This window comes from Platalea leucorodia (assembly GCF_965183815.1).
Source record: "Platalea leucorodia genome assembly, chromosome: 19".
NCBI lineage: Eukaryota > Metazoa > Chordata > Aves > Pelecaniformes > Threskiornithidae > Platalea > Platalea leucorodia.
In genome coordinates, this window is record NC_138841.1 from 366,113 (window position 1) to 393,928 (window position 27,816).

General features: G+C 49.4%; 1 protein-coding gene across 7 annotated transcripts in view; it reads right to left on the bottom strand.

Annotated features, from left to right (window-relative positions):
- ANKS1A (ankyrin repeat and sterile alpha motif domain containing 1A) overlaps nucleotides 1-27,816 on the bottom strand; it is a 167,238-nt gene that overhangs the window by 66,798 nt on the left and 72,624 nt on the right. For all 7 annotated transcript variants that reach the window (XR_014230171.1, XM_082330161.1, XM_082330158.1 and 4 more), the window contains 7 exons: nucleotides 20,031-20,137; nucleotides 4,900-4,998; nucleotides 4,351-4,503; nucleotides 4,065-4,172; nucleotides 1,136-1,300; nucleotides 647-772; nucleotides 344-415 (listed from right to left, as the gene is read on the bottom strand). Coding sequence is in view for 6 of the 7 variants with exons in the window: in XM_082330161.1 (XP_082186287.1) it covers nucleotides 344-415; nucleotides 647-772; nucleotides 1,136-1,300; nucleotides 4,065-4,172; nucleotides 4,351-4,503; nucleotides 4,900-4,998; nucleotides 20,031-20,137 (830 nt within the window). In the remaining variant the exon portion in view is untranslated. The remainder of the gene's footprint in view (nucleotides 1-343; nucleotides 416-646; nucleotides 773-1,135; nucleotides 1,301-4,064; nucleotides 4,173-4,350; nucleotides 4,504-4,899; nucleotides 4,999-20,030; nucleotides 20,138-27,816) is intronic.

A 27,816-nucleotide genomic window follows, 5' to 3' on the forward strand; every position in this document is an offset into this window, starting at 1 on the left:
GCCCCACAAAGGCAGGCCTTGGGGGTCTTGGACCAGGAGAAGGAAAGCCTGCTCCTGGTGGAAGCAGAGGGGAAGGGAAGGGGACCTGAAGCAAACCCAGCACCTCCTTCCCCAGTGAAAACACTTGTTCTCCCTCTGCACAGACCTTCCAACTACAGGGAAAAGTGCTGGGGAGAGGCAGTTCATCAGTGACAGCAGCACGGCCTGTTAGGTGGTCTGGGTCCCTGCTCTGCACAGGGCAGCTTGCAGGGTTTGGGGAACCACTGAGATCCCCTCATTCCCCTCTCCACATCATCCACCACTGGGTGTGAGTGAATCCACCCTGTCCCCGTGGCCTCCGTACCCTCATCTTGGCACAGGCGTCCTGCGTAGACTCTGTCCCTCGGAGGTCTTTGATCAACATGGAGCCCAAGTACTGTTTGGAAGAGGAGGAGATGTTAACGTGCTCCCACACATCCTAAAGGCTTCAGGCAAGAAACCCTGCCAACCCCAAGGCAATGCCGTGGCTCCATGAGCAGCCAGCAGTCGTGGCTGGGGAGGGACAGGTCACCCAGGGAGGGGGAGGAAGCACATCAACTCCACACGCAAGAACCTGACCCCAGAGCCGCCTCATCCTCACCACCCCCGCAAGCCAAAAGCCACTTACGTTGGCCTCGTACCCGCAGGACTCGAAGATGAGCTTCTCTGGCTGGTGCTGCCAGTTTTGGACTGGGGCGTATGGGGCAGCCAGACTGGGGGGGCGCAGGGTCAGTTTTGACTCCCGACGGTCCTCCTGGAAGGGAAAAAATACAGATGTGAAGCCACAACAGGTCCAACCTGGGTTGAAACACAGATCCCAGGAGGGCTCTTTGGGTTGATGCAAATAAGGTTTGCAATGGCCAAATCCCATGGGGCTGGGGAGGAGGCAGCAGGCTGCGGGTGAAGGTGCCAGTGCTGATGGAAGTCTGAGTCACCCATTTTCAAGGTGAGATTGAGGCATAAATGAGCTGCTGGCTCTAATGCTGAGGGAAGCTGTGCCTGAGTGGCTCTGTGGCTCTCCATGCATCACCCTAACTCCTTGCTGGCTCCAGAGAAGGAGGAGTCTGCACTGAACTGAGCAGAGGGGCCCCCAGGACACACAAAAGCACCCACTGACCTGTGCTTTGTAGCGCTCAGCTCTGGAGTAGGGAGCAACCTCGGTGCCACGGTCGTGTTGCCTCTTCCCGGTATCCCCAGAGGGCAGCAGGAGATCGGCAGATCTGCCCGTGCAGGAGTCATTCTGGCTCAGGGGTGACGATGTCTGGGACATCAAGTCCTGGCACTGAAAGAGGCAGACACCAGTGACCATCCCGGTCGGCCTGTGCCACCACTGTGCCCACCGCTCGCTCCCCTTTACAGTGCCTGACACAAAGGGTGCAATGAACAGAGTGAACGGGGGCAGCTCCTCCTCTGCAGGCTCCTGCCTCAGTGTCATCAATCACACCAGTTATTTTCTGCATGATACCCCTGATTTGCTCCAGGTTTCAGGTAGGTATGTCCTTTCTGCTGAGCACGCCTCTGCCTCCTGTGAGCTCATCCCAGGAAGGCAGGAGACACGCTGAGCTGCGGGCAGGGTGTTTATAGAGGAACGGGCTAAAGCGCTAAGCAAAGCACTCAAAGCCGCTGATGATCAGCCACCGCGGGAGAGAAGCCCTGGGAGCCCAGTGAGAGGTCAGCCCAGATGCCTGACAGCCTGGCTCCTACTGCAGGCAAGATGCCTGTACGTGCCAACCGGCCCGGCAGACAATGCGGGAAGCTCACAGCTGCAACACGCATTAGTCCTATTCAACGGACTTGCTTAATTTGCCATTGACGTCCTTCCGCTCCCCACACCGGAGCCAGGCGCTGGATTGCACCAGCTGTAGCACCAGGAAATGCCGCAAATGGCCCATTCTCCTACACAGCCTCCCCGTCCAGCATATCAATCAGTTGATGCTGCACCAAAGGACTCCTCTCCCCCCTCAACAGCCCTGCCTTCAGTCTCTTCGGTCTCAAGAGGATGTTTCAGAGAATTGCAGATCCTCAGCTGGCTGCTGCCTGTCCGGGCTTTTGTTGTCTGAAAAGGGGGCGGTTGAGCAGCGGGGCGAAGGTGTGGGGTTTGTACGTGACACCCTCCCGGCAACCGAGCACACACTCCCGGTGCAGTACCAGTGTGAACCCGCTCTTTTTTTACACCTGAACCCCAGTTCCTTAAAAATCTGGTGTGAGCAAGCAGGGCACAGCAGCCCAACTTGCTTCAGCTAAGACTGTTTTGGTTGAAAAGCCTTGGGAATCCAAGGCAAGAGGGAAGAGCTCTGCAGCAGGGTAAGGACCAGATGTTTGGGATGGGGAAACTCCAATCACTCCCAATTCCCGCTCCAGGAAGCTGATTTGCAAACACTGGGAGGAAGCAGCACGACACGCTTGCCCTCCGTGGCACGCCGCCCTGCTCCCGAGCTCACAGGTTAGCCCAAAGCTCAATGGGTTTTGCCAAACTCAGCTCTCAAATGTCGGTTTTCAGGAAGAACGGAGAATGCGACGGCTCCCCTCCCAGCCAACCCCGATAACAAAGGGCCTGACATCCAAAGGCTGCCACTCCCGCAGCAAAAAATCAACATCCACAAATCATGTCGAGTGCTATTTGGCAGCGAGAGCAAGAGCTCTAGAGAAGCCCAGCCGGCCCAGGGAGACAGATCTCAGACTCCCAACTGGCGCAATCAAAACACTAGCTCCCAGCTGCATCCCATCTCACCAGCTGAGCTGTGTCACACTCCTGCCTGCGGGATGGCCGCCTGGCATCTGGCCAGGAAACAAGGGGAAGAAAGTCAGCTCAGTATTCCCGTTTGGTGCAGGGCACAGAGGTGGGAGTAGCACCCTGCTACCCGTTCAGTGCAGGCACCCACCTTGCATGGAGGCACCTGATCCGAAGGAGCTGCCTGACATTTCCCATGGGGCAGGCATCCAGAATTTGACCTGCAAGGGCTGAACGCTCTCTTCCCCCACTCATTTCAATAGCAGGGTCATGCCTGTGCAAGTATTTGCTGCTTGGGTCACTGGAGTCGATAAGGTGAAAAGCTGAACAGATACAGCCGGCCACGTTAAGATTTCTCCCAGCACTGATGTGATCGCACACTTCAGCTTTGTTTTGCACAGGGAAGATAGAGTTTGACCCACAAAGAAGAAAGCTAAGAGCTGGGAAACTCATCCACCACTTCAGCTAGAGCGTGTCTGTCCAAATAAATGGTGACGTTTGCTGTTGTGGGGCCCAGCCATAGCAGAATTTGTACAGCACAACGTCAAATTCGTAATTTGTTTTCACTCTGCCCAAGTGCTCTAGGTGCTCTGGTCAAGTCAGAGCCAGCCCGGCTGTTACACTTCCCAAGTTCTGCCTGACCATGCTGGGAGTGGGAGCATTGGGCTCTGCATCATCTCCAGCAGCAGCCAAGGTGCATCCATGGGAACTGTTTAACACAAAACACTTCCCTCCTCCGCACAGCCAGATGTGCAGTTGCCTCAACGCTTCAAGAACTTTCTTCCCAAACCACCAAGTATCTGAGAACCAGGAGTAACCCAAGCTTCCAGGTCAAATCGATTTGTTTTAATAAGAAACAAGCCATTTAGATTTTACCCTTCCCTTTTTTTAAAAAGCAATGCAATTTTCAAAGCTCACTATGCTTATTACTCTCAATACTTACCTTCAAAGGAATTTTAACTTAAATATTGACATTGTAGGGTTTTTTTCCTCTTTTTTTATTGATTTTGCTAGGCAGAATTTCCTGAGCATGAAAGCAGCAGAGTAAGGCTGAACACGCTTCCCTCTCTGAGCCTGGATACCCATCCAGGACCTGAGCTCTCAGTAAACATCCTCTACAGATCTCTGAGTCCCTCAGAGGTGATAGCTGCTAATCAGAAAGGGGACAATTATTCCTGACAGACCTAGGTTTAGTTCTTTGAAAGGAAGGAAGGAAAGTGAAGGACAGCCAGGGCTGAAGAAAGCACCCTGGCCACTGCCGCGCGCGCTCCGCACAGACACACCAGCCAGGCAGGGAACACAAACAGTGACTCACTCTCAGCTGCGAGAACCGCGGCGGCTTTGCCGGTGGCTCCTCATACGGTCTGTCTGCCAGGGAGGCAATGATCCTCTTCCGATGGCCGAGCAGATTCACTTTCAACACCTGCAGGGAGAGACCACGGTCACTGTAGGCTTTCTTGCCCTTGGCACAAAGCAAAGCTTTCTCTCTTTGAGCAGCGTTGTTCCCATTTAACACGACTCCCTGCAAGTCACAGCCTTGTGAGCCTGGAGAGAACGTGGGCAGGACCTCACTGCCGTGGCAAGAGAAAGGCAATACTCACGTTTACTATTTCAAGCTCCCAGAGGTTCTTCACAGTGTCAATAGAGCTGTAGCCACTTGAGAGGAAGGACTGAATGTAATCCTGCAGCCCCAAAGAGTCAAGCCATGCGGGAACTGAAGGCTGGCTGTTCCCATCGCAGCCCAGGGGTTTCAACTGTAAAACCACAAGAAAGGGGTTAAAAGCCCAGGGGGCTGGGATCCCAAGGCATACAGCATCAATTCAAATTAAAGACCATCATCATCTCCACTAGCAGCTTTAAAGTAACAAAAATCACTGTATAAGCAGGGAATGCACTTGGGATCAAGACTGGCAGGAGGGACAGCCACCCTCTCCCCAGTATGGAGTCACCCCACCCACATAGCTTGGCGGACCAATATACTCCTTTGCCTCTCTGCTATTCCCAAACCCTTTCCCACAGCCCCTGCGATCCCTCCATGAGTCACAGGGATGTGGCTGGAGTCACAGGGGACGGCTTTTGTTTCCTCTGCTTTCACAGCCATGCTGGGCAATGCCCCGTCCCTGCTTCACATGAGGGGTGTCGGTGCTGACCTTTGGGAGGGAGCGAGCGGCCTGGAGGAGCTTCCGACGGTGCTGTGGGTCACCGATCCCAATGTCCCGAAGGTCCTGGTCTTCCATGACATTACAGCCCTGCGGGGACAGGAAGGAGCGACATGGGAGCAGAGAGCAACAGAAGCCACATCAGGTGCCGGAGTGGAGATCATGCACATTACAGCACCCTCCTGACCTCACCTCCCAGCATGTCCCAACAGCAGGAGGAAGAGGAGGAGGAAGGCTCCCAAGGATGGCAGCTCTGCCCCATGTACCGAACTCAGGCACCAAGAGGGCTGACACGAGAGGGGCTGTGGCACAGACAGCATCGGTGGGGGAGAGCACCGCCATTCCCTCCCTCCCACAGCCTGCTCTGCAGCATCCTCGTTAGATTTCAGGCCATCGCTTACAGCAACCTTCCTGTTCAATGCATAGATGCTTTAATCACTGCGTAACAATGCCCAAGTAAACTCCAGCCCCACTCCATGCACGATGCCTGAGAAGGGGCACTTGGCTCTGCTCAGCCTCCCTCCACGGCCACAGAGAAATCCGAATTTCTTTCTGTGAGATCAGGCAGCCTGGCGAAGGTCAGATTTATCCTCCGTCCCCTGGGCAGGGAGACAGCCCATCCTGATCTGGCAGAGATGCTCTAGTCGCCACACACCGCTCTATTAAAGCCCATTTTCTGCCCCTCTTCCCCCTGCAGAGCAAGAGCGGACGCATGCAGAGCACGCTGACTTTAGACCCCTCTTAAGAGCCTCTATCACAACCTGCTTCCCTGCCCCTCGTACCTGGGGAGAGCTCAGCGGGAAGCCCGGGCACGTCTCCCCATGGCTGGAAGAACCACGCTCCTGTTTGACCGAGGGCTTCAGCTCGAGCCCGGACCACCCCCTCCCCGTCCTGCCTCCTCTGCTCTTAGGAGAGTCACAGCTGAAGGTCTGAGCTGACAGCGTTTCGCTGTTCCACATTTTGGTTTTGTAAGAGAAACCTAATTAAAATTGGCTGCTGGGCAATACGCTGCTGCAGGGGCACGCAGGCTGCAGGAACAGCGGGCTGAACGGCCAGGGCTTCAGGAGGGGAAGATCGCCAAATATCCTCTATAAAGGGCAGCAAATGTTTTATATTCCTTCGCACCCCACACTTTCTGTAGTATTTCAGCACATATGTTTTGCTAAGTACTACCTGCTTTAAATACAACAGCTAAATGCATTTGGCAATGGCTTTACACGAGTCACCGGGTGCATTTCATGGAGCCAGATGCCAGTCCTGCGGCCAAACACTGGCTGGCTCGCTCCCGGCAATGCCAGCGTCCACTTCGCTCCTGCCTTGCTTGGTTTGTGCCTGGTCTATGACAGCACCAAGCCTGGGCAGCATCGCTCCCACCACTTCCATGGCCTGGTGTGATAACTGCTGGGTAGGATACCATGCGGCTCTCTGCTCCCCAGAGCTGCTCTTTCCCTCGGCCGCAGAGATAAGTGTTCAGAGAAACAGAGAATTAACGCTACAGATAAGAGATGCCTGAAGCAACGGCACTGGGAGAGCTGCCCTCAGAGGCCAGACTGCAGAGAAACAATTATTTAGCAAATGACAGTGGCAAATTAAAGCAGTGGGTGGCAGGGAAGCAGGGCCCTGCAGACACTCCGTGACTTGTCAGCACCCACAGCACCAAGGCAGAGGCTCCGCTGCCCCCATCCTCCCTTGGCAGGCAGGGATGCCCGACACCCTCAATTCCTGGCAGGCTGTGGGGGGACCGAGACCGCAGATCTGGAGCAGACAGCCACAGTACAAAAGCATTTGTCTAAGAGTTGTTTAAACAGCAGAAAGAGCTGGGACTAAAGACCCTGCAGCTGATTAGGGTGGTTCGCTCCTTGTTTTCCAAAAGGTCAGTTTATACCAGCAGGCTGCAGCGCTGGTCTGCAGTGCCACTGCCCGCTGCCAGCTGGAAAGAGCTACTGCTCCTGCTTGAGATGGCACCGTGGGTGGGCGGCAGCTCTGCAGGGGCACGGGGCCACACCAATACCTGCCTTGCCTTTCTGGGATTGCACCCCACATCCTGCAAGCAAGGCCATGTGAAACCCCTGGGTCTCACCTGAGTGGTAATGCTACCCACAAAGCTCTGTGCAAGGACGTAACTATGTCATATAAGCTGTTCTGTGCATTCCTCAATTGCACAAAATATATTAAAAAAAAAAAGGCTTTTTGTTGGTTGAAGGCTCTGAGGGTGCCCATTTGGTGCAAGAGCAGCAGCAGGCTCTGCTGCATCGAAAGCAAACTCTCTACATGAGTAAAGCAGAGAGGCTGCCACTGTCAGAGGCAGCGATCACTCCAGCTTGTCAGCAGCAGCAAAAAGAAATTAAAACATCCCTCCCCTTTCTTGTTCACAAATTTTAAGCCAAAGAGCCACATTTAATGTGCGTTCCTGTAACAGCAGGTGATTGCCTGCTCAGCTCAGGGAAAGAGGGAAAGGATTAAAGGCAGCTTAACTCCCCTGACATGCACCTTACCTGGCACAAGCGTTTTTGCATGCTACAGCTCTGCTACAGGGGTTGCCAGAAGGTCCTTGGGAGGCAGCATATGCATGAGGAAATCATCTCCTAGAGGGAGACGGCTTTTAAAGGGCTTTTTTAAATGGACAGAAGAGGGCTAGAGCAAGTGATAGGATTTCCCCTGTAAGCCTGGAGAGCAAAGCATTACTGCCCTGCCTGGGGGAGGCAAATGGAAACACAGGAAGGGTCTGACTCACCGAAGCCCCTGCAGCAGGTTAACGCCACACCTCGGGTACCCGAAACCTGCAGTTCCCCACACCTCAGCCCGCTCTGCTCCCCCAAGCTGCCCATCTTGGTGCTCTGCTGCTTAATTCCTCTGTAAAGAGATGGGTGCCAGAGCTGCAGCAGGCGCGGGGCCTCGAGGAGGAGCAAACGCTTCGCGCACCAACCAGGACAGCAAGAACAGTTCACAGCCAAATGAGCTGTGACAATGGTGACGCGTAATTTTCATGTATAAACATTAAACAAGCTTGCTGATCCTATTTACGTTTTTATTCATGCTTACTTTCCAGTGTTGAGCCTTTTTGGTGCTAATCCACTTTAGCACAGCAATGCCTGGCTAGCACAGCCGTGCTCCCAAACTAGCAGCACGGGGCTGGCAGCTCACACTCTCCCAGGATGCCTGTTTTATGCTGACACGGCCAGTGCCAGGCCCATGGCAAGGCAACAGGTATTCTCCCACTTTTGGCATCTCAAATTCAAGGAAAATTGCTTGCTATGTAGCACGGATACAAGCTAGTTAAATACTGTAAAGCCTACAGCTTTCTGCAACACTCCTTATTTTTATGTGTCATGTTAAATTCCCTCAGTGCCAGTCTGTATTCTCAGGGTACTTAACAAGGATAGACAAAGCATAGCAGCTCTGAATAAATCTTTACAGTCTATTGTGCATGAGCCTCCGCTTAGAGAAACGTCCTTTAAACCCATCCAGATTTCATCTCCTATGAAAAAAAATAATCTGCCACTAAAATAGATAATAAAATGCAAACACACTGGAGATCTTTTAACCTTTGCCAACCAAACAGATGAGCTGCTTAAACCAGACTTTAAACTTGTTTGCATTTAACACGCTGGTCAGACAAAAGCCAAGGGGCAGAGATGCTCTGTCTGGGCCACCGCTGCCACCTGCCTCCGAGCCACGCTCCTCTGGTGCAGAAATTGCCACAGGTCTGGTTAGTGCCCTGCTCTCTGCTCGGGCTCCTGCGCCTGCAAAACCACCTCTCTGCTCAGCCAGCAACTAATGACCTAGCACAAAAAGCCCCCTAAGCCAGGAGGGTTCCCAGCCACGGAGATCCAGCTGGGGTCTGTCGCGGCTTTCGTCCTTCCCTGCCTCTCCCAGCATGTCTTGCTTGCTTCTCTCCACCAGCCCCATCCTTCCTGACCTCTGCACCACTGGCTCATGCCAGGCACTGGGCTGCTGAAGGGTCTTAGGTCTGTCCCTGAACCAGGCAAGAGCCATTTCTTTGCTGTACCAAGGAGGGGAAGACTGCAGACACGTCCACACCCAGCAGCTCGCAGAGGAAAAGGGAATAAGGTATTCATCACCAAGATGAAACAAAGCCTCTTTGTTACAAAGGGCTGCTCAAAGGCAGATTGCCTTGACACAGGGCTGCAAAATCTCAGAAAAACTGCTGTGACGGTTTTTTGATTTTTAAACAATATCCCAATACAGGTTTTTGTTTGCTCTCTTTTCCCTTGTGTGTTTGTTTTGTTTTTTGTTTTTTAAACAAAGGTCCCCTCTGGTGCTGATGCAAGTCGGCAACCAGGCCAAAAGATGCCATCTCCCAAGCGCCCTGCTGACGGCTGCAGAGCAGTCCTGGCAGCCTGACCCCAGGCTCGTGGGCAGCTCCGGGTCCTCTGAGGACGGATTCAGCAAATGCCCGAGGCAGAGGAGAGGAAAGCTCCCAGGGACTCGCTCTGCTGTTAGCCTGGTCCTCTATGATCCTTCAGCAGCAGCCTCAGAAATGCCAATTAGAATCAAAAAGAATCCTAAAGACGTATTTCAGACTTTATTCGTTGTGACAAGTGCTTTTTACCTTGCGCATTTCTCCCAGCTGCAGGGCCGAGTGGAGCAAGTGCAGCTCAGGGCTGCACCCAGGCCAGAGCCTCTCGCTTTCATCCATGCGAGGGGAGCGGGGACCACCTGAAAGCCCTGTTCATCCCAACACCTCACCCTTTTCTACTCGCTTCCGTCAGGAACTAGCTCTCAGCATTTCCTGCACTGCAGGTAGCTGGTTCAGGGTCTGTTCCTAGAACACACATCCTTGTGTTAATCCGGACTTTAGTACTGCACCACATAGTACAGCATCCTCGTATGGGCTGCACCAGGGAGCCCCAAAGGATGCTGGTGCAGCCGACCCGCCTGCAGAAACACAAGCTTGTAGAGAAAGGGTCTGCTTTAGTCATGCTTCACATCTTGCACTGTAATTAAACAGCCTGCAAGACTCCAGGTTTCTCATTAAAGGAAAAAATGGCATAGTCAGAGGTTAGATTGTAGGAAGGTAGCGTCCCCTCCTGCTAGTTAGGTGACCCCGAAGGCACGCGTGCCAAAATCAGAGCTGCTGAAATCTGCCAGCAATCCTCCTCCAGCAGGGCACTCTGCAGGCACTTAACTACCCAATTTTCAGATGCTGCTTCTTGCACAGAGCCTGGCATCGGTCCATCCTCTCTTTCCAGCTAAGGAAGGGCCCAAGGCAAAGAAAGTTTCGTATAGGACGCGTAGTCTTATCCAGCCAGCAATGCAGTTTAATGAATGTCGACTGTCTCACTAAGTTCATGCTAACACAAGTGCTGCCTCTGTTACTAAACCCCGTATTACAGACAGGCGACGGACTGCAGGGAAGATGGGGACCAGAATGTGTTTGCTATTAAAAGCAACAGATGCAAAACCCAAACACAGCTTTTCCAGACTACAAAGGCTTTTGCAAACATCTATAGCAGAGTGCCTTCAGCTGGATGAGCCAAAGCATCCATTTTTTCTTAGATTAATGCATACAAAGCTCTTTTTCTTTTTCCCCTCAGTACATTCAAGACAATTTGCATCTTGTCAAGGATTTTGCTGCCACTGCTATTGCTTTACTTTTGGCAACCAAAAGCCTGGATGTGGCAGATGGAGACACATCCTGCTCACCATAGACCCAGCCTAAACAGGGATAATACACAGCAAGTCCTGAAAACATCTTCCTTCGCCTCAACACCACTTAGATTTCTCCTTTTCAGATGAAAAAAGGATCAGGAACCTTCATTTTGGTCATGTTGGTACCGGATAGCTGCAGCTTTCAGGAACTTAATGCAAGTAGGCAGTACAGGGTTTGCAGTCCAGAATATAGCAGCTCAATTACATGCTCAGCAAGGGGATTTGGCGAGCCTGCGTGGCTCTGCCTGAGCTCCTGGTTACTCCCGCTGCCAGACTTGTAAAAAGCCACCAGGCTTCATGGCCCCGCAGCCTCGGGCAGCATCCTGAGGATGGGGGAAGGCAGCGAAATTCAGAAAGATGAGCTACAGTGAAGGTATTCCTGGGACCTGACAAAGCCACCACAGCCAGCAACAAGCTCCCCATCCCCAAATCTATTAGTAGTTAAGGACAGAGAGCCCTCTTCCCCTGCAGGGTTTGGAGGCTGCATACTTGGCCTCATCCAGCCCCTCCGAGCTGTGTGTTCAAACCCATCTGAGCGGGGTGCAGGGAGCCACCAGCTGAGCCCCGCTCCCGCCGCAGAGCCTGGCCAGCCTCGACCCCCTTACTGCATAAGGAGCTGTACAGATCTGCACTTGGAGTAAAAAGCCCTGCTAATATATCTTGTTCCACAGGACAAGAGCAGCTAATGCCTCGTTAATGGACTAATGTATAAGTTTGTCCTAGAAACAAGCTTGTGTTCTGTCTGTATAGCTGCATGATTTGCACTTGGGAGCTTTCTCACCTGAGACCCCTGGTGATAGCACAGAGCATCACCCCCTTTTACAGACAAAAAAAGCTAAAAACTCCCATAATAGAGCCAAAGCTAAAAACTCCCAAAATAGAGCCTTGATTACAGGCAATGCTGAATACCTACAGCTCCGTCAGCCATCCCTGGGTGCTCAGCCCCATCTAACAAACCTGCACCAGTGGCTTATTTATCTCGGAGCAGGCTGATGACCCCAAAGCCAGCGGACCAGCACTTGGTCACACGAATGTGTCTTTGTAATTGGCCTTGTGATCCACGGGGCTTTGTGCCTTGCCTTAATAGTATCTGCAGTTTGAGATAGTTCAGTGGAAACCGGGGAGGGGGGAAGGTATTTGTTTAGCTAAGGGCACGACAACGAAGCCTTAGCTCTTCACAGAGCATTGATTGTGGAAAGGGCTCGTATATAAAAACTTACAATAAATCCTAGATTAGCACACAGCCACTTCATTTTTGTTTAATTTTCTTCCCCATGCAGACTGGCAGCGTGACAATGGCGACGGAGGGAATCGGTCATGGTTGTCAAGTTCAGGCAATTTTATTGAGAGAAAAAAATTAACTGCTACTTTAATGGCTTTTTAAATGTTTATTGGGCCTGGAGCTACTAATTAATCAAATGTAAGTATCCTCTAAATTGTCAGTTCTGGTCCACCCACTTTGCTCCTCAAAACCCACTCTGAACTTGCTGCTCTCCATGAAGTCCATTTCCATCATCTGGGAGCTTCAGCGCAGCCCTGCCTCGTTTCCCCGGTCAGAGTTGCAGCTGAGCAGCCAAAACGCTCTCTCAAACCCCAGATCATTGCACGTCTCTGCTCTCACCATTCCCTTCCTGAGAAAACCCAAAAAAACCATACCATCATGGACAAAGCACAGTCCTTGTGAACCACCCAACTAGCATCTGAAACCCACTGGAGAGCTGTCAAAAAAAATTTAATTTCATTGTATGAATCGATTCCTACTCAGATGCTTGGCAGAAACCGTTATGCAAGGGTTCGATTCCACTCTTACGGAGTGTTCATCCAGGGCATCAAAATCAGTCTGGGGACCAAGGAAGAAATGCATTCCCAGTAGGTTGGCAGCAATGATAAACAGTAGACAATACCACATAATGTGGCTGATGTACTCCCTGCCTATGTCATAAAAATAAATGAAAGCCATTTCAGTAATAACTCTGCCAGCTGGCATGAACCAGGACAAAGAGATCCCCAAATCTGATCAGCAATTGTTAAAGGGTAGATTGCCAGCACCTCTAGGTATCAGCAGTATTTACTTCCACACACACCAGTTTATAAGCTCAGTCACCGAACGCCACTGCAGGGCAGAGCTTTGCAGGACAGGCTTTGGGAAGACCAAGTCCAGAACCAACCACTCAAGAGCTTCTGCCTAGATGAACAGGGCTTGCTTCAGCTTGAAACCAAGCCTACCTGCGCAGGCACAACCTACACACGGGGGCTTACTTGGGTCTATGCTAAAGTATTCTCCAACAGCTGCAATCACACTAAGTTTTCTCTTCATTTCACCAAGTGCAGAAGCAGTAAAACCTTGTCTGTGGGATCTCCGATAGGTCACTATTCTTTATAGATCATTACTGGGTACAAAACGCTACTGGAATATGTCAGTTAAGTTTTCCCCGGATGACTACTATAAAATGACAAGTTTTATATGAAAATAGAAAACAGCTCTGGGGCGCACACATTCTCAGAGCATGCTAAAAGCCTGGCTGCTGCCCAGCAGACCAGCATCTGCGAGCCAAGCTGGGTAGTTACGAAGTGGATCATGCAAAGCAGAGCTACAGTTCACTGAGGACACCAGGAGATGCCCCGTGCTCCAGCAGGACAGCTACCGGGTGAAAGTGAAGATCGTGCAGATGTCAGGCAGCACCCAAAACATGGGGATTTGCAGGGCGAGGGAGACCCAGCTCTGTGCTGGGAGGGCTGTCCTCGGACCCAGCCTGGCAGACGCTCACTGAGCTGCACTTCAGCTTGCTCACACACCAAGCCGATGCCTCAGCTTTACATTTTTATCAACCGTTTGCTTGCACACACACACAGAGGAGAGAAGAAGGCGGCTCTTTCATAACAAAGACCACTGCAGGCTAATCTAACATGGCACTGAATTACATTTAAACAAATTAATGTCAGTGCTCTAAATTATTTGCAGACACCCTGTTCTTCCAATGCCATCATGTTTCTACCACTTCTCCCCAATTATAAAAAAAATTAAAAAAAAAAAAAAACCAACCAACCAAAAAACATAACAAAAAAAAACCAACCAGAGGAGCCCACGGCACTACACAAAGAGAACAGAGTTCTGTTTCTGACGCTGTCTCATTGAATCAGCATTAGCTGCTTTCCACATACTCCATGGGAATCCAGGCTTGAACAATAAAAAAAAAGCCATAAAAAATGGTTTATGTTCTGTTTTACCTGCTCATTTGTGAATCAAAATATCTTTGGACTGAATAAAAAGTTCAACTACAGAATAATGGTACAATTGCCAGAGCATGTGAGGTTTGCCCTTCTCCGATGTCAGCCTGAAAAGTTGTCTGGGGTAGCAGCAAGCATTCAGCCCTCCAAGGGGAGGGAAAAGCTTTTGCAGTCATCTCAGACACATTTATGGGACCTGTGGGATCACAAAATACTGTAGTGAGGGTGCAGGTAAGGGCACCTCCTTCCCCACTTCTGTGGGGGAATCCCACCATGAATTACTGCAATCCCTTTTTATTACACTGGCAACGTCCTTTCCTTCCCAAAACACAGCAGAGTCCAGCCTGGCCTTTCCCTCTAGGTCATTCCTGTGTTTGCTGTAGGGCACTGGGACGCACTGTGCATCTCACTGTGCAAAACCAGTTTCCTGTGGACCTCCCAAAGGGAGCATCCGCTGCAGATGCACTGGCGATCACAGGAGACGCGATGGGACCAAGCTCTAGCAGCAGCAGAATCCCTCTTGGTCCATGTTCTTGTGACATTTTTCCTACTCTTACAGCTCCCCCAGCTCATTACCGGTGAAGGACAATTAAGTCGATTTATAGTGCATTTTTCTGAACGACACTGCTCACTCATTGCTACGGTTTTGTGATCTGACCTTTTATTTTCCTCCTCTGGTGAAGGATGAGGCAATGGGTCTCCTGACCCCCCTCACCCCCCGCCAAGGCCTGCATTCCTCCACGTGGGAGGTAGCAGGGCTGGCTTCTTTTGAGTGGTGGGGTATTCTTGGTTCATTAGTACTGTTAACATTTGGCATGAAATTCTGCTGAGGATTTTATTCTACTTGTAAAACTGTTATTTTTGCTAAGTCAAGGACAGCACAGCCCATGCCAGTAATACTCAGCTAGCAGCTTCAATTCAGTTATGTTTACCCATTGCACAAATAAACCTTTCCCCTCTAATGAAAGGATTCCAGTAGGCTGCAAAGCAGAGGAGGAGTATTTGAAGCACCATCTCCATTTTAGCTTTTTTTAATCCCCAGCTGGCTGAACAGGCTGCTCTTCAAATTAAAGCCCCACATTAAAAGCAGAAGTTGAGTGTCGTAGTCCGATTGTCCCGAGCCAGCAATGCTGGCAGTGAAGGTCACTCAGTGGCAACGGAGAGGATGAGCAAAAGAATCTGCTCCTTTGGACCCCAGGCTTCGTGCTGGAGAGTAACAGCAAGAAAATCAGGGAAAGCGTCTCTCCTAGCACTGCACATAAACACCATAACAAGGCTATTGTAGGCAACTTAAAGGGAATATAAGAATTTCTCCAGACACAAAAATATGGCCTAATATGCAGAGGTTAGTATTTGGAAAGAGAACTCAGTCTTTTAGAAAACTAAGCTACCTAAATTCATCTTTTATAGCCCCTCTCTTCCCTCAACCAAGCCAAAAGATTACACACAATCCGAAATAAACATAGACTTCAGTCCCTTCCCACAAACACGTACCTTGGCAAGTAAGCTTTAACGTCACATCAAATTGATGTTTAAATAATCCTGCTGACTTGTGTTAGCAATACCCACCCTTGGCTGAAGTCAATACTTGATCAAGATCCTTTACTCTGAACTAGTCATCAACATACTTGGTTTTGCATTTGACTGTGAAATCAGTCAGCATCACCGAGATGCTCTCGTGTGCCATATCAACGCTGCAGCATTTTGTTTTCTTCTGCAGATTTAACAAGAATTTTACATCATGGAAACATGGATCAAGAAACTCTGCTTTCAGCGCTGGAACAAAGCAACACATCAGTGAGGCTGGTGCTGCAAACTCAGCCTGTCTGCAGCGTCCCATCCCAGCTCCAGTTCCTAAAATGCCTAGTAGCTCTGCCCAGGCAGGATGATGGCCATTGCATTTACGCATTAACACTTGTGATTCCCTTCTCCTTACCATGGTTGTGCCGACTTGTTCTTCCCTGATAACCTATTCACAAGCCCTCAAAAATCTCCGCAAGTTCCAAAAGTGAGAATATTCCCAACAAGCCCTGTCTGACACTGCTCAGAACCAACCGGTACTACAAGTAATACTCTATTTGTCCTGAATTACCCCAAAAGAGAAACAGCACTGGCAGAGACACACACACACGAGGGGGGTCAGTCCTGACTGCAGTCATCACTCTCTTACCAAAGCAGACCTGAACTGCAACAGAAATTTTTAGTTTGCTGACAACCGAAGTGCTGATCTCGCAAGCTGGTGGGCAAGGGGTCCTGCTGGAGCACGAGGCCTCCAGCCATAAGTTATTAAGACTTTGTCCCAGATGCAGAGATGGAATTCCCAAGAGCAGAGAAGCCTCAGCTTGACATTCACAACCCACCCCAGCTATCTGCTGAAATACACTTCTACCTTCCCCTTTTATAGGAAAACCTGTAAAATGTTCACGGCTCACATTACGCTTTACATCTCCGATCCTGCCTCTTCAACGTAAACCTGTGAAAACTGCAGGTCTCCAAAGTCTCCTTCAGCTGTCAGTGCTGCCTGTCAAAGCGCACGAACAGACCCCGAGAGGGGAAGCAGGATTATCGCCCCCTCCCCGCTCACCGGTTCTCCTCGGTGCTGCTGGACACGCAGCCTGCAGAGCTATCACCAGCGAGATGGCTGGTCGCGTGTCCGGAAAGCACAGCTAATCACCTAATAACGAATCTCTGGATTCTGAAAAGAATGGAATTATTATTCTTGGAAACAATGCATGTTTCTGCCTTCCCAGATTAACATCTAATTAAGAAGCCCAATGTATTTACAGAGCAGTTTTCAAAATCACTTTACCATACTGTGCATTCATGAATCATTTCCCTTATCTGGGGGGTGAGGGCTTTTGTAATACAGGGTGCAGATTAACACAAGAGCCAACTGAAAACACACAGGGAATCAGGAATTCCTGAAACCTATAACTGGCTAAACTAAGGGCTACATGAGCACTAAAAGGCACCAGACAGGCTTCTGCACCCTCCAGTTTTTGTCTCTTACCAACTCTGTACTACCTACTGGGTAGATATTACATTTTAAACATCTGTTTTTCTTAAGTGAAGAACAGCACCAAATGCCAGTGTGCCAGCAAACACCGGATTTCACCCAGTCCCCGCCGCAGCTACAGAATATGCTCTTTGTTAGACTGTTTTCTTAATCCTACTTTGAATTACTGTCTACTGCAGGCTGAGCATTATTCTTCACGAGTATGTTAAAGAGCTCTTCTTCTAGGACGCCACCTCTGTTTTACAGCTGTACTATCACTACACATCTAAGAGCTTGTTCTTGCAATGCTTTTCTTGTCTCCCCAATGTACAAGCTTCTTGTTTGCTCACAAACGGGCACCTGGGGACTCAAGCAGCAAAGGGAACATCCTCGGCATGCTGAAAAAACCCCGCAGCACTATACGCAGGGAGTAATGCAATGTGAAATCTTACACAGAAAACAAGAGCGTTTCTGTATCAAAAGACTCCAACTTCTTAATTTTTGCTACTAAAACTTAATTGGCCTCATAGCCCATCTGGTAATTTGTAAACCATTACCCAGCATTCTTTGGACCCTGAAATATTTAACATAATGAGGCCCTAATAGGGACTAATCCTTTCACAGAAACCATTTAACTCCAGGAAAATAATGCCACTTAGTTTGAAATATTATTCATTAGCAATTGAAAGTGGCAGTTAATAAAGAAATTGTTATGTAAAAAAGAAAAGGAATGGACAGCCTGCCATGCCAGGAGCCAAGCATCCAGGTCCTTTCAGTACTCGCTGCACTAGCCAGCTTCAGCGTTTACAACAACTTTAATAATTCATCTGAGAACATCAAAATCACTACTAAAAACAAATTACCTACTTGTTCCTCATTTGTACCGTATCTGAAGGTTTTACTCCCACATCAGAAGCTGAAGGCAAGCAACATCACAAAGGAAAAGATTCTTAATAATTAAACTTTCATATTGGGCTGACTGTATTAGCTTGAAGTTCCCAGGACTTGGATGAAAGGATTTAAAGCCAGTCTTGGCAGGGGTGCCAGGGTCAACTCTCTAGTAAAAGGGATAAGCAGCAAAATGGAAATCAGCCAGGGTTTGCAGGAAATCTCTGTCAAATTGACTTTTTAAAATTGAGAGGAATGAGTGAGGCAAGCGTCCTACCTCCCGAAACCAGCAAAAGCTGATTCCCTACACTGGGAGCGGTTACCCAGCATCGGACAGGGAAGAAAAACATCCAGCCGTGATCCAGCAACTCCTACCACACACACCATAAAAATCACATTGAGACATGTACAAGGAGCCTTTGCTTTCATCATATAAATGACAAAATTCTGCATCAGACAGTTTGCAACTAAGTGTTGCTATTTACTGCAAATAAGCACAGTCAAAAACTCCTGCTTCCAAGCCTCGAGCTCCTACCTCTCTTGGGACAAGCAGAAAGTTAATTTCCTTCGTTACTAAACTTCTGTGCTGAGAGAGGTCTATCATCACACTTGTCAGGCAGGGCCAGTCAGAGTAAAGGCATTTTTATCTACTAACTGCTGGAGTGAGAGCAGCCCACTGATACCACAAAGGTCAAAGATCCATCAGCAGAGGATCCCAAGCAGGGATCTGTGGGGTATTATTTAATTCAAATTCATTGTACCATCTCCAGAGCATTCCAGAAGTTGAATCAGACCCCTGCAGCGTGCAGGGGATGCCGAAACCTCGCACAGAGCTGAATGCACCTGCCCGAAGTGCAGCGGTCCCAGTGGCCGAGGGTCCACCGAGGGGTTGGGACCCGCTGGGTGGGACACTGCAGGGGCCGGAGCCCCCCGGGACCGGATGGGGAGCAGCACTGGGAGCTGTCCCTGGTCCTCCATGGCTGCGGGCAGTGCCGGAGCCCAGCGAGGGCAGCCGGGACTTCTGCAGGGGCAGCTCGCCCCAAATCCTCCCCCAGGAAGGGGGAAGGTGCCACACTGCAGGAACAGGGCAGGGTAGAGGCAGAAGGGTGCGTGGCAAGACCATCGCCTGTCGCTGGCTGTTCCTCTACTGAAGGTGCATAAACCACAGTAAAATCCAGCTCTCTAGGGGAGCGTTGACCCTGCCAGGCTGAGGGGAGACAAAGGGATAAGCTGCTTGTCATGGAGGCCAGGAGACATGGCTGGATACTGCCACAATATTCAGCTTTTAGGGGTGCTTGGAGATCCCATGACATTCACAGGGACATTTATACTGTTGGTCAGGTCTTTTTTTAAAAGCATAATTACATCCTGCCTTTAAGTACCCCTACTGATGCTGCTCCAATGTGCATTTCCTTGCCCATCCATCCATGTCCTATCCAGTCTTCCCTTCTTTCTCCAGCTGCCCCCCCACGTACCCTCACCACTGTGAGATGGCCGCTGTGTTTTCCGAACCCCTTCACCCAGCTCACAATACAGCTGTCAAGCACATATCCTCCTGGATATCACCCCTCCACTCCGTCCACAGTACCAAAGAGATGCCCCACTCCCTTTCCAAGGCAGAATATTACATTAGCCCAAATGACTTCTCCAAAGGTTTACATCCATTTTTAGAAATTCTTTATTTGCAAAACTTGCAGTCCACACTCAAAAAGCATTTCTTTAAGCCATGCAGGAAGAACCCTCCCACAGCCCCAAGATTTTCTGTCTTTGCAGTTCATCGTTCCATACGAATTCTCAGATTTTTACACCATGCAGCTTTAAGTTTCTAGACATTAGTTATTAAAAAAAAACCCTCAACATTAAGTCTTATCATCATTAGGTTTCAGAGCCAACGGTGTCAATGCAATTAAGTACAGCTCATTAATATCCTGCCTGCATGCTTAGAGTAAGTGTACTTCCAACAGGAGGTCTACCACCTCTTTCACAGTCCAGAACACAGACTGCTCAATGATTTCTTCAAAACACTAGTGAATTTCAGTTCCCATTTCTGGAGTAAATTGGATAGTAAAGATTTAGGGGGCAGGGTAAATAACATTTTATATCAAAATTATAGTGAAAAAACCTGTAACACCTGAATTAAATGTGAAGATGAATGACCCTGACCCAACACAACCCTCATCTCCTCCTTTCGTCTAACCTTCTACACCCCCCCCCCCAAGACCATTCTGCTGTGCTGCAGGGCCCAGATGTGCTCCGCAGCTGACACAGGGTATTGATAACAAGCAAAGGTTTGGCCACCACATATGTTAGAGCCCCCAGGTCCCAACCAGCAACTTACCAGGAAGCGGACATCATCAAAGCCGTTCAAAAGCAGCTTACTCTCATATTGCTGCAGGCCAATGGACTCCAGCCACTCCCCGACACTCTGCTCCAGCATCCGCGAACCTGACGAGAGAGGAATCGGCAGACGCTTGAAAAGGGAAAAACCATTAAGGCGGTAGCAGCGGCACTCTGAGGAAGACAGATGGCATTGCCACATCATAGTCATTACCATAAAGAAACTCAAAAAATTATGGTCAGAGTACAACAAATCAGCTGGCAGACAATTCCTCTCTTGTGCACAGACCATGGACAACAAGCTTCCAGTGCCTCCGCGGGCTCCGCGTTTAATTTGTATCCCAGTTAACACTCAGAAAAAGAAACACCGTGCCCGGGCAAACTGTTTAGAAGCACTCCTGGGACCACGACATCACATGCACTGCTTTCAGGGCTCAGGCGACTTTCTTGCCAGGCAAACATACGAAGCCCAACCCCACGGGGATGCGGATCCACTCCTTGGCTCATCTGAAGGGGGCGGGAGGAGGGTAGCAAACTTTCACCCAAGGCATTCCCAGCCAGTCGTAGGTGCGAGGGAACGGAGCGAAGCTGCTCACAAACGCACAGAGCTGCGCAGGTCCTCTCGTCCATGCAACTTCGGAGGCACTACCCTGCTCAGTGGGCCAGCGGAGAGGGCCAGGTGCATGGGAGGCACAAAGCAGCTAGAGAGAAAATACATCTTCATGCAGCTGAGACACAAAACAGACACGACGGACTTTCAGAAAAGCAGCGGAAGCCAGACTAGAGCAGCTGTCCACAGGAAGACATGCAAGACAAAGAAAGCACACAAACTGCAGCAGAAGAAAAGAAAGGCTTATACTTTTTTTCCCCAAGCAGTCCTGAAAGAGGCAAACCATGGTAAGGGCTTTTTTTCTCTCCGTTATGGTGTTAAGAGGAGCAGAGGTGTGAGTGACCCCGAGCATGAGTCTGAGAGTCCTGGCACTGTCATTTTACAACCTATCCAGACGCATGGCATTTCAGCACAGTGCTCGGACCGGGCTCGCTGCACTGGAGAGTCTAATTACACTGCTGCACTGGGTGACAGCAAGAGAGACAGAGGAATCAGTACGGTTTTCACCCAATACATTCAGTCCTGCCAGGTGTTTGGTGCATGCTTGTATTTGCCCTTCCTTCATTTTCTTCAGCTAAGCACAGCTGCTGCATCCGAGCCCCTCACTCAAACAGGGAGCAGCTCTGGAGGAGGAGGCATTTTAGTTCCTTGCTTCCAAACCACGTCAAAACAAAAAGAAAACAAATGCAAGCACACTCTCTCCTCTTGCTGCAGCAGCTCAAGTCCGAGACATGCCCTGGCACCTCCTCTCAGCCTCTGATAAATGAGATTCTTGCCAACACCCTACAGAAGCTGGGCAGACAAGCTCTCCCTGCCCTCACCCCTGGGAAGAGAGTCCAGTGACTTGTTACTCTCCTCTAGAAAAGCTTGAGACCTTAAATATGACAAAAAAAGTTCAGAGATCTCCTTTTCATCAGGGAATTTGCTATGCAAGACAGGCAGAATTTTTCAGGCTTCTTAGCACATCTGTTTCAAGGGTATATGCAAATAAAAAGATGATCAGAAAACCAGGTTTGCTTTCTTTGAACCTTCAGGTCAGCTGAAGCTGTTTGGTACCTTCCAAGCCATCCTTCCCACCCCTGCCCGCTGCAATGGCTGCACAACGCAGAGCTCACAGTGTTATCTGGAAATTCTTGGGGTAAGGGATCCTGCTGCTCTGGTCCACAGGAGAGCTCCTCTGCCAGGCAAGCCGTGCTCGGCGAGTTCGAGAGAGCTGGCCAGCCTCTCTAGTGCACACTGCAGCACGAGAAACGCAGAGATCACAAAAGGTTTCCGTCTCCCTCCCCTAACACAGCCTGTACAGAAGGGCAGCATCTAAACCTGGAATTTATGCAACAAGCTCCCGCTCGCCCGGCGTCTCCATCCTTCCCTTCCGTCGATCCTTGCTGGTCCGCCAGCAGCCAGGCAGCCGCGTCCCCTCACCGAGCAATTGTGTGTCCTTGCAGAGCGCTGCAGCGGCGTGCTTTGTCTGAAGGCAGCGAGCTCCACGCTTGCCGTTCCACTCTCAGTCCTGTCTCCTGCTCTCGCATTGCCTGTCCCTCCCTTCTCTTCATCCTCTCACCCCTCCCAGCTTTTCCATCCACTGTACAAGCAGTGAGCAGCCTTCGCAGCAGAAGCTGCAGGAGAGGGGAGGGAGACAGCAGCTTTATAACTCTCTAGTGGAAATTACTGACTTCTCAATATTTACTCGATGATGGACTACACAGCTTGGGTTTTCAAAAAATGATGTTACAGGTCTGCTTTGACAGTTCCAAGTGATTTGTGGCTAGCTCAGAACTAATTTATCGGGAGAGAGGTGCTTGCTGCCTACTACAGCATTTCTGGAAGCAGTCGGGGTATTGGCAGGGGGAATGAAACCACAGCCGTTGCTTCCTCTGAGCTCCTGAATTTCTTTTTAAAAAATTATTTACTTTACTCAGCCTTTTGTACACTCGTAAATGTATTTCAGCTTTTAAAGGGGAAACCTACAGTGACACCAAGTGCGGTTTTCTGTTTTTAAAACCATTTCAAATCAGGAGAAAATGAAGGGGGGATATTTGGAGCGAGGGGGATGGAGGGGTTTACTTTAAAAAGAAAAAGAAGAGAACAGATGCCCCAAAACATCCTAGACTGAAAATAAGGAAGTCCAAAATACACTTGATATTTGCATGTTATGAGGATGACATGGGAGCAAATGCATCTCAGTCACCGTGCCCCCAGCAAGAGCCCGATCACAACTTCTGATTGAAACAAACTCCTCATTCTCAGCTCCATCCTTCTCCTTATACTCCACATTTTAGGAATCCTACCTTTAAAAGGTCTGCAGACAGCAGAGAGGGAAACAGTCAATAGAGTGTAGTTAGAAACAATTACTGAAAAGTTGAAAAAAAAAGCAAGCCAAGCAATTCAGTTCCTCTTGCAAGACATTTTTCAAGTAACACAGCATGCTTCAAAGAAAATAGGAAAGGGAGAGGGCTACCAGGGCTCAGAAAGGTCCTTTTACAAGTTATTGTTTCAATAATGATCTTTAGTGCAAAGTTTGAGTCTGTTAGGAGGAAGAAATAAGTACGTGGGCCATGCTGGACAAAAAGCATCACCCCATTTGCTCATGGAAACTGCTAACAGTTTAACATGACCCGGTGTGGCCTGAAGACACACGACCAAGCTTCACCAGGAAGAAAAAAACAGCAAGTCCAAGCAAGTGTTGATGAAACCACTGCCCACACACAAAGTGAGCATGTAGGACAACCAAGTCAGGCAGTTATTGCCACAGCTGGGTATGATCACCAGCTGAAAGTCCTTACATCCACTGAGGGGGCTATAAACTCAGGCAGTGCATTAGGCAAGATGGATAGGCATGGAGAACATAGCCAGTAATGCTATCAGACACAAGAAATACAGCCAGCATCTGACTTTACTGGAACTAAGATCAATTAGCCAAATGCAGATTGCTAACAAATTTCTCCCTCTTTTGTCAAGTAAAACACCAAGCACGTTCCTTACATCTCAAGTCAACTGCAGTGTTAACTCACCAAGCCCCAAATGCGTTCCCTGCCCAGTGCAGCAGACCTCCTGCCTGCATCAAGCTGATTTATTGAGCAGAGACCACTCATCTCCTCTATTTTTGGGGACAGAAACACTGCCTGACAAATCACCGTAACACAGCAAGCGACACACAGGTTTCTTGTTCAAAGCCAGCAGCGAGATGAGACGCTGCAGTGCAGCGGGGTTGAGTTTCTGCTATGAGACCTGTACTCCCCTACCCCTCTGACCCATGTCTGGGAGGAAGAGGTGATCAGAAGTGGGTTGCTGGAGCTAAATAAATGCGTGACTGCAAAACACACAGGCAGAGACACACTGAGTGAATACAAATATCTGTTCCCAGGCCAAAAAACCCTTTAAGGCAGAGGTTAGGTGGAATCTGGTACGCTTTAAGAGATGGTGTTCCTTGATTCTCCAGCCTCCAAAAAGCACTTTCCAACATGGATCAGTGACAGACTTCTTTCCTCCCACCTCTACCACCCCACCCTCTGGAAACACATTTGGAAGACTTTTTTTACAAGCTCTACCAGGATATCAGAGGGTTGAACCTGTTGGCCAAGAAACAGATTCTAGCTCCAAATTCTATAAAGATGCCAAGATGCATCTAATTATCTTACCATCGAGGGGCCTCAGAAGTTTAACGTGCTTGCCCATAACACCATGGCGAGACACGGAAGTTTTGTTACCCTGTTTTATGGAGGAAAGCTTGATGGTACAGAAACCAGCTATTTGCCCAAATTTGTATGGGAAGTCAGGGGCATGGCAGGGACCTGAAACCAAGCATTTCAGGGCCTGGGCTTGTTCCAGCATGACTCCAAGGGTGCCTGCTTTCCCTAGACCCATGTCAGCTGTATGCAATAGCTGCTTGTATAAACAGACTCCAAACATACTAATCTACACAGTAACTGCCAAGCAAGGCATTTTACCTTTCCAGCAAATTAGTGATTCCAGAAACAAAACTAGTCAGGAGCCCCAAAATCCTCAAAGCTCACCTGTTTTTGAGGATGTGAGAACATTTGGAAAGTTCCCTGCAGCTCCCTGCACATTTGTGATATCATCTGCAACATTAAAACAGCCCTAGCAAAGTCCAGAGGAGCAAAAGCTAAACACTGCTAGAAAACAAAAATGTAACGGTGCATGCACCCCAGGACAGCCTTCATCCTTGCAGCAAGGGGTTGGCAAAGCACTGCCCGCTCTCTGGCTAGCTGCACTCATAGGAAAGGAAGGAGAAACAGGGAATATGTACAGCAGCTGACGTGTGTACGAGGGATCCCAAACCAAGCATAACACAGCATAGCCCGCAGGAAAACACATGGCTTAAGGACAAGGCAGCTCCTGGGTGTCCATTTTGCTGAAAACTCCCTGCACAACAGCAGCTTTTGCTGAAGTGCTGGCTCCTCCTCTCCCCTCCATGTTAGACCTCTTCACTAACGGTATCGATCCATCACACACGCTGCTACAGCTACAGACCAGCTCGGGGAGGGGAGGGCTTGTCGCAAAGCGGGATGCTAAGCGGTTGCCATTGATTTACACCAAAAACCACACACCATTTTGCATCCCGCTGTGAAGGCATTTGACCCTAGAAAACATAAGCCCTAATCAGTACGTAGTATCTAGGGCAGGCACAGGTTAAACTCCTACTGGGAATGCATGGTGGATTCCTCCTCATCAAAGCAAAAATCCAAGTGACGAATGGATACGAGATAAGCTTTATTACGGCAAGCGTGAGCTGCGTGTGCAGATGCGTATTAGCATCTCATCAAGAGGAGATGCTGCCCACCCGGAGCAGTTCAGATGCAGCAGTTTGGAGGTGAAGGATTTAAAAGGACAGAATCCCTCGCGGTGGCAGCTCTCCAGCATCCTCCATCACGCCGCAGTAAAGGCAAACAAGCTCAAGTTCTGCTTTTTGCTCCTGATTTAAAGGCAGAGAAGGGAATTCATGCTTAAAGTACAGAGGGGAAGCACCTGTCCTGCAAGCAGCTTTGTTTAGTGGATATCGATACCTACAGGAATACTCAGAAAAAGCCGAGCATCACCCAAGGTGAGGCACACAGCAGATTAACCACATCCGAAGAGCACGGCCACCACGACACCCGTGCTGACCCACAACTGGCATCGCCCCAGTCCAGCTCCCAGCACAGCCGCTGCCCTAACAGAAGTGGCCGGGGAGGACGATCCTCCCCCACCAGAAATCCAAGAGGCATCGGGAGAAGGCCGTGTCCCCAAACAAGCAGGACTGTTCCCAGCTATTGGGACAGTGGCTCTTGGTCAGCCAGGAAGTATCCCAGAGGACAGCACTGCCACAGCTGAACTGGTCTCATCATCAGAAAGCATTTCCTACGACAACAATTTCAAGACGTAGATTTTCTAAAACCCTTGAGCAGTACATGGTATTTAGGCACCTTTGGTCCCCAGACAGCAGAGTTCATCAGCATCCATTTAATCAAGCTCTGCGCGCTGTGTCTCAGTACAAACAGCTCCGTTTCAAAAGGCACCATTAAAGCCAAGCAATTATCTCCTCCTTTGAAGGCCACAGGCTCAGCTCCATGCACAGACAACGCTCCCGAGGACCCACGGCTCTGCCTGCAGCAGTGGAGAGGACAGGTTCCTTAAACTGCTGGTTTCCAGAGTGCAGCTGCACTCCGGGAAGAAAAGAATTAAAATAAACCTCCCGAGCAGCTTGGAAATGTAGAAGTGTTGAGAGAGTCAGCTGGGAAAGGGGTAGGTTATTCCCCTGCTCTGCAAACAGTATGGAGACACACCCAGGGACATTTGCACCGATATCAAAGCCTCCTTCCTCTATTAGTTCCACCTCCCCTTCACATCTACTTTCCTCAAAAGAAAGCACAAAAAAGTATAGGAAAAAAAGCTGGTAAAATGGCAAAACAATCCTGTTTGATGTGCAGAGCCAAGGCATGCAATGAGGCCACTGCAGGAGCAATGGAGGAAGATTTTTAACTGAGGCTTGGTCCCGACTCTGCTGCCCTGGTCCAGATCCTGAACACAAACTCGGCACAGGGTTTGCTCTTCCCCACACCCCAGCTGCCTCTACGTACAACATTTATGGAAATGAGAGTGTTTGAACCCAGGATCATCTCCTGTCACTCTGATGCTGCAGTGCAGAGATAAGAGTTATAATAGTTGCAAACATGGCTGGAGGAGGATGTTGCTCTGTTTGAGGAAAATCAATGCTCTAAATGACACTACGATTCTTTCTCCACCTTGTTTCATGGAAATTAGAAAAAGCTAAGCATCTCACACACTATTTATGAAGTTTTATTATAAAATTAATAAAACTACACACTTCAAGGTCACAGAAGTATGTAGGTGAAATATATAGAAAAAAGAAATTATGATGAGTTTTATCTGATTTGAAGCAACAGTAGGGCATCTAGAGTTTTACAGGTGGAAAGCTGGAGAAGAAATGTTAAAATATTCTGGCAAAAACATTTTATGGGCTGCAGAAAAACAGTGGTTTTGCTGGAAAATTGCCACAACACTCCAGCTACTGCAGACGGTTTGTTTTAGAGGCTGGGTGGCAGAAGCAGCTCTTTATGCCTTGTTCTATTGCAACCAAACTGAAACCTGGCCCTTGGTAAGCTCCAGTGAAGACAAACTGCCTGAGCAGGACCCTTTGCCCCGCAGAGGCTTTGCTCAAGTGTTCCTGGTCCCCATGAAAAGGTTTCTTAATCTGTGAAATACGAGCAGCCTCGAAAGGACACCTTCTCACACAACCCAATGTACGCTGAACCCCGCCGGCGGCCAGACAGCCCCTCCGAGCCCGCGCTCCCCCACCAGCCGCTGCCTTACCCAGAGGAAAACCGTCCCAACCGTGCCCGCAGAGCAGCTTTATTTCCAAACATGCCCAGCAGCAAATGTGCAGCGGGGATGGGTGAATTGCCACGGAGATAACGAGGATATTTGATATCTTCGCTATAGTCACTCTGGTGTACAACTCCAAATACAAAATTCCCATCCTATTGTCCCAGGGCTGAAAGGATTTTGTGAGCCTTAAAGAACAAAATACTAGAATGTGGAGGGCTATAGAGAGGTTCTGCTCATTTCCAAAGGGACAGAGCCACACTTACATAACTGAAAAAAGCCAGAAAAAAGAGCATCTTGCTACTGCATTATGTATTTGAAACAAAAGCAAGAT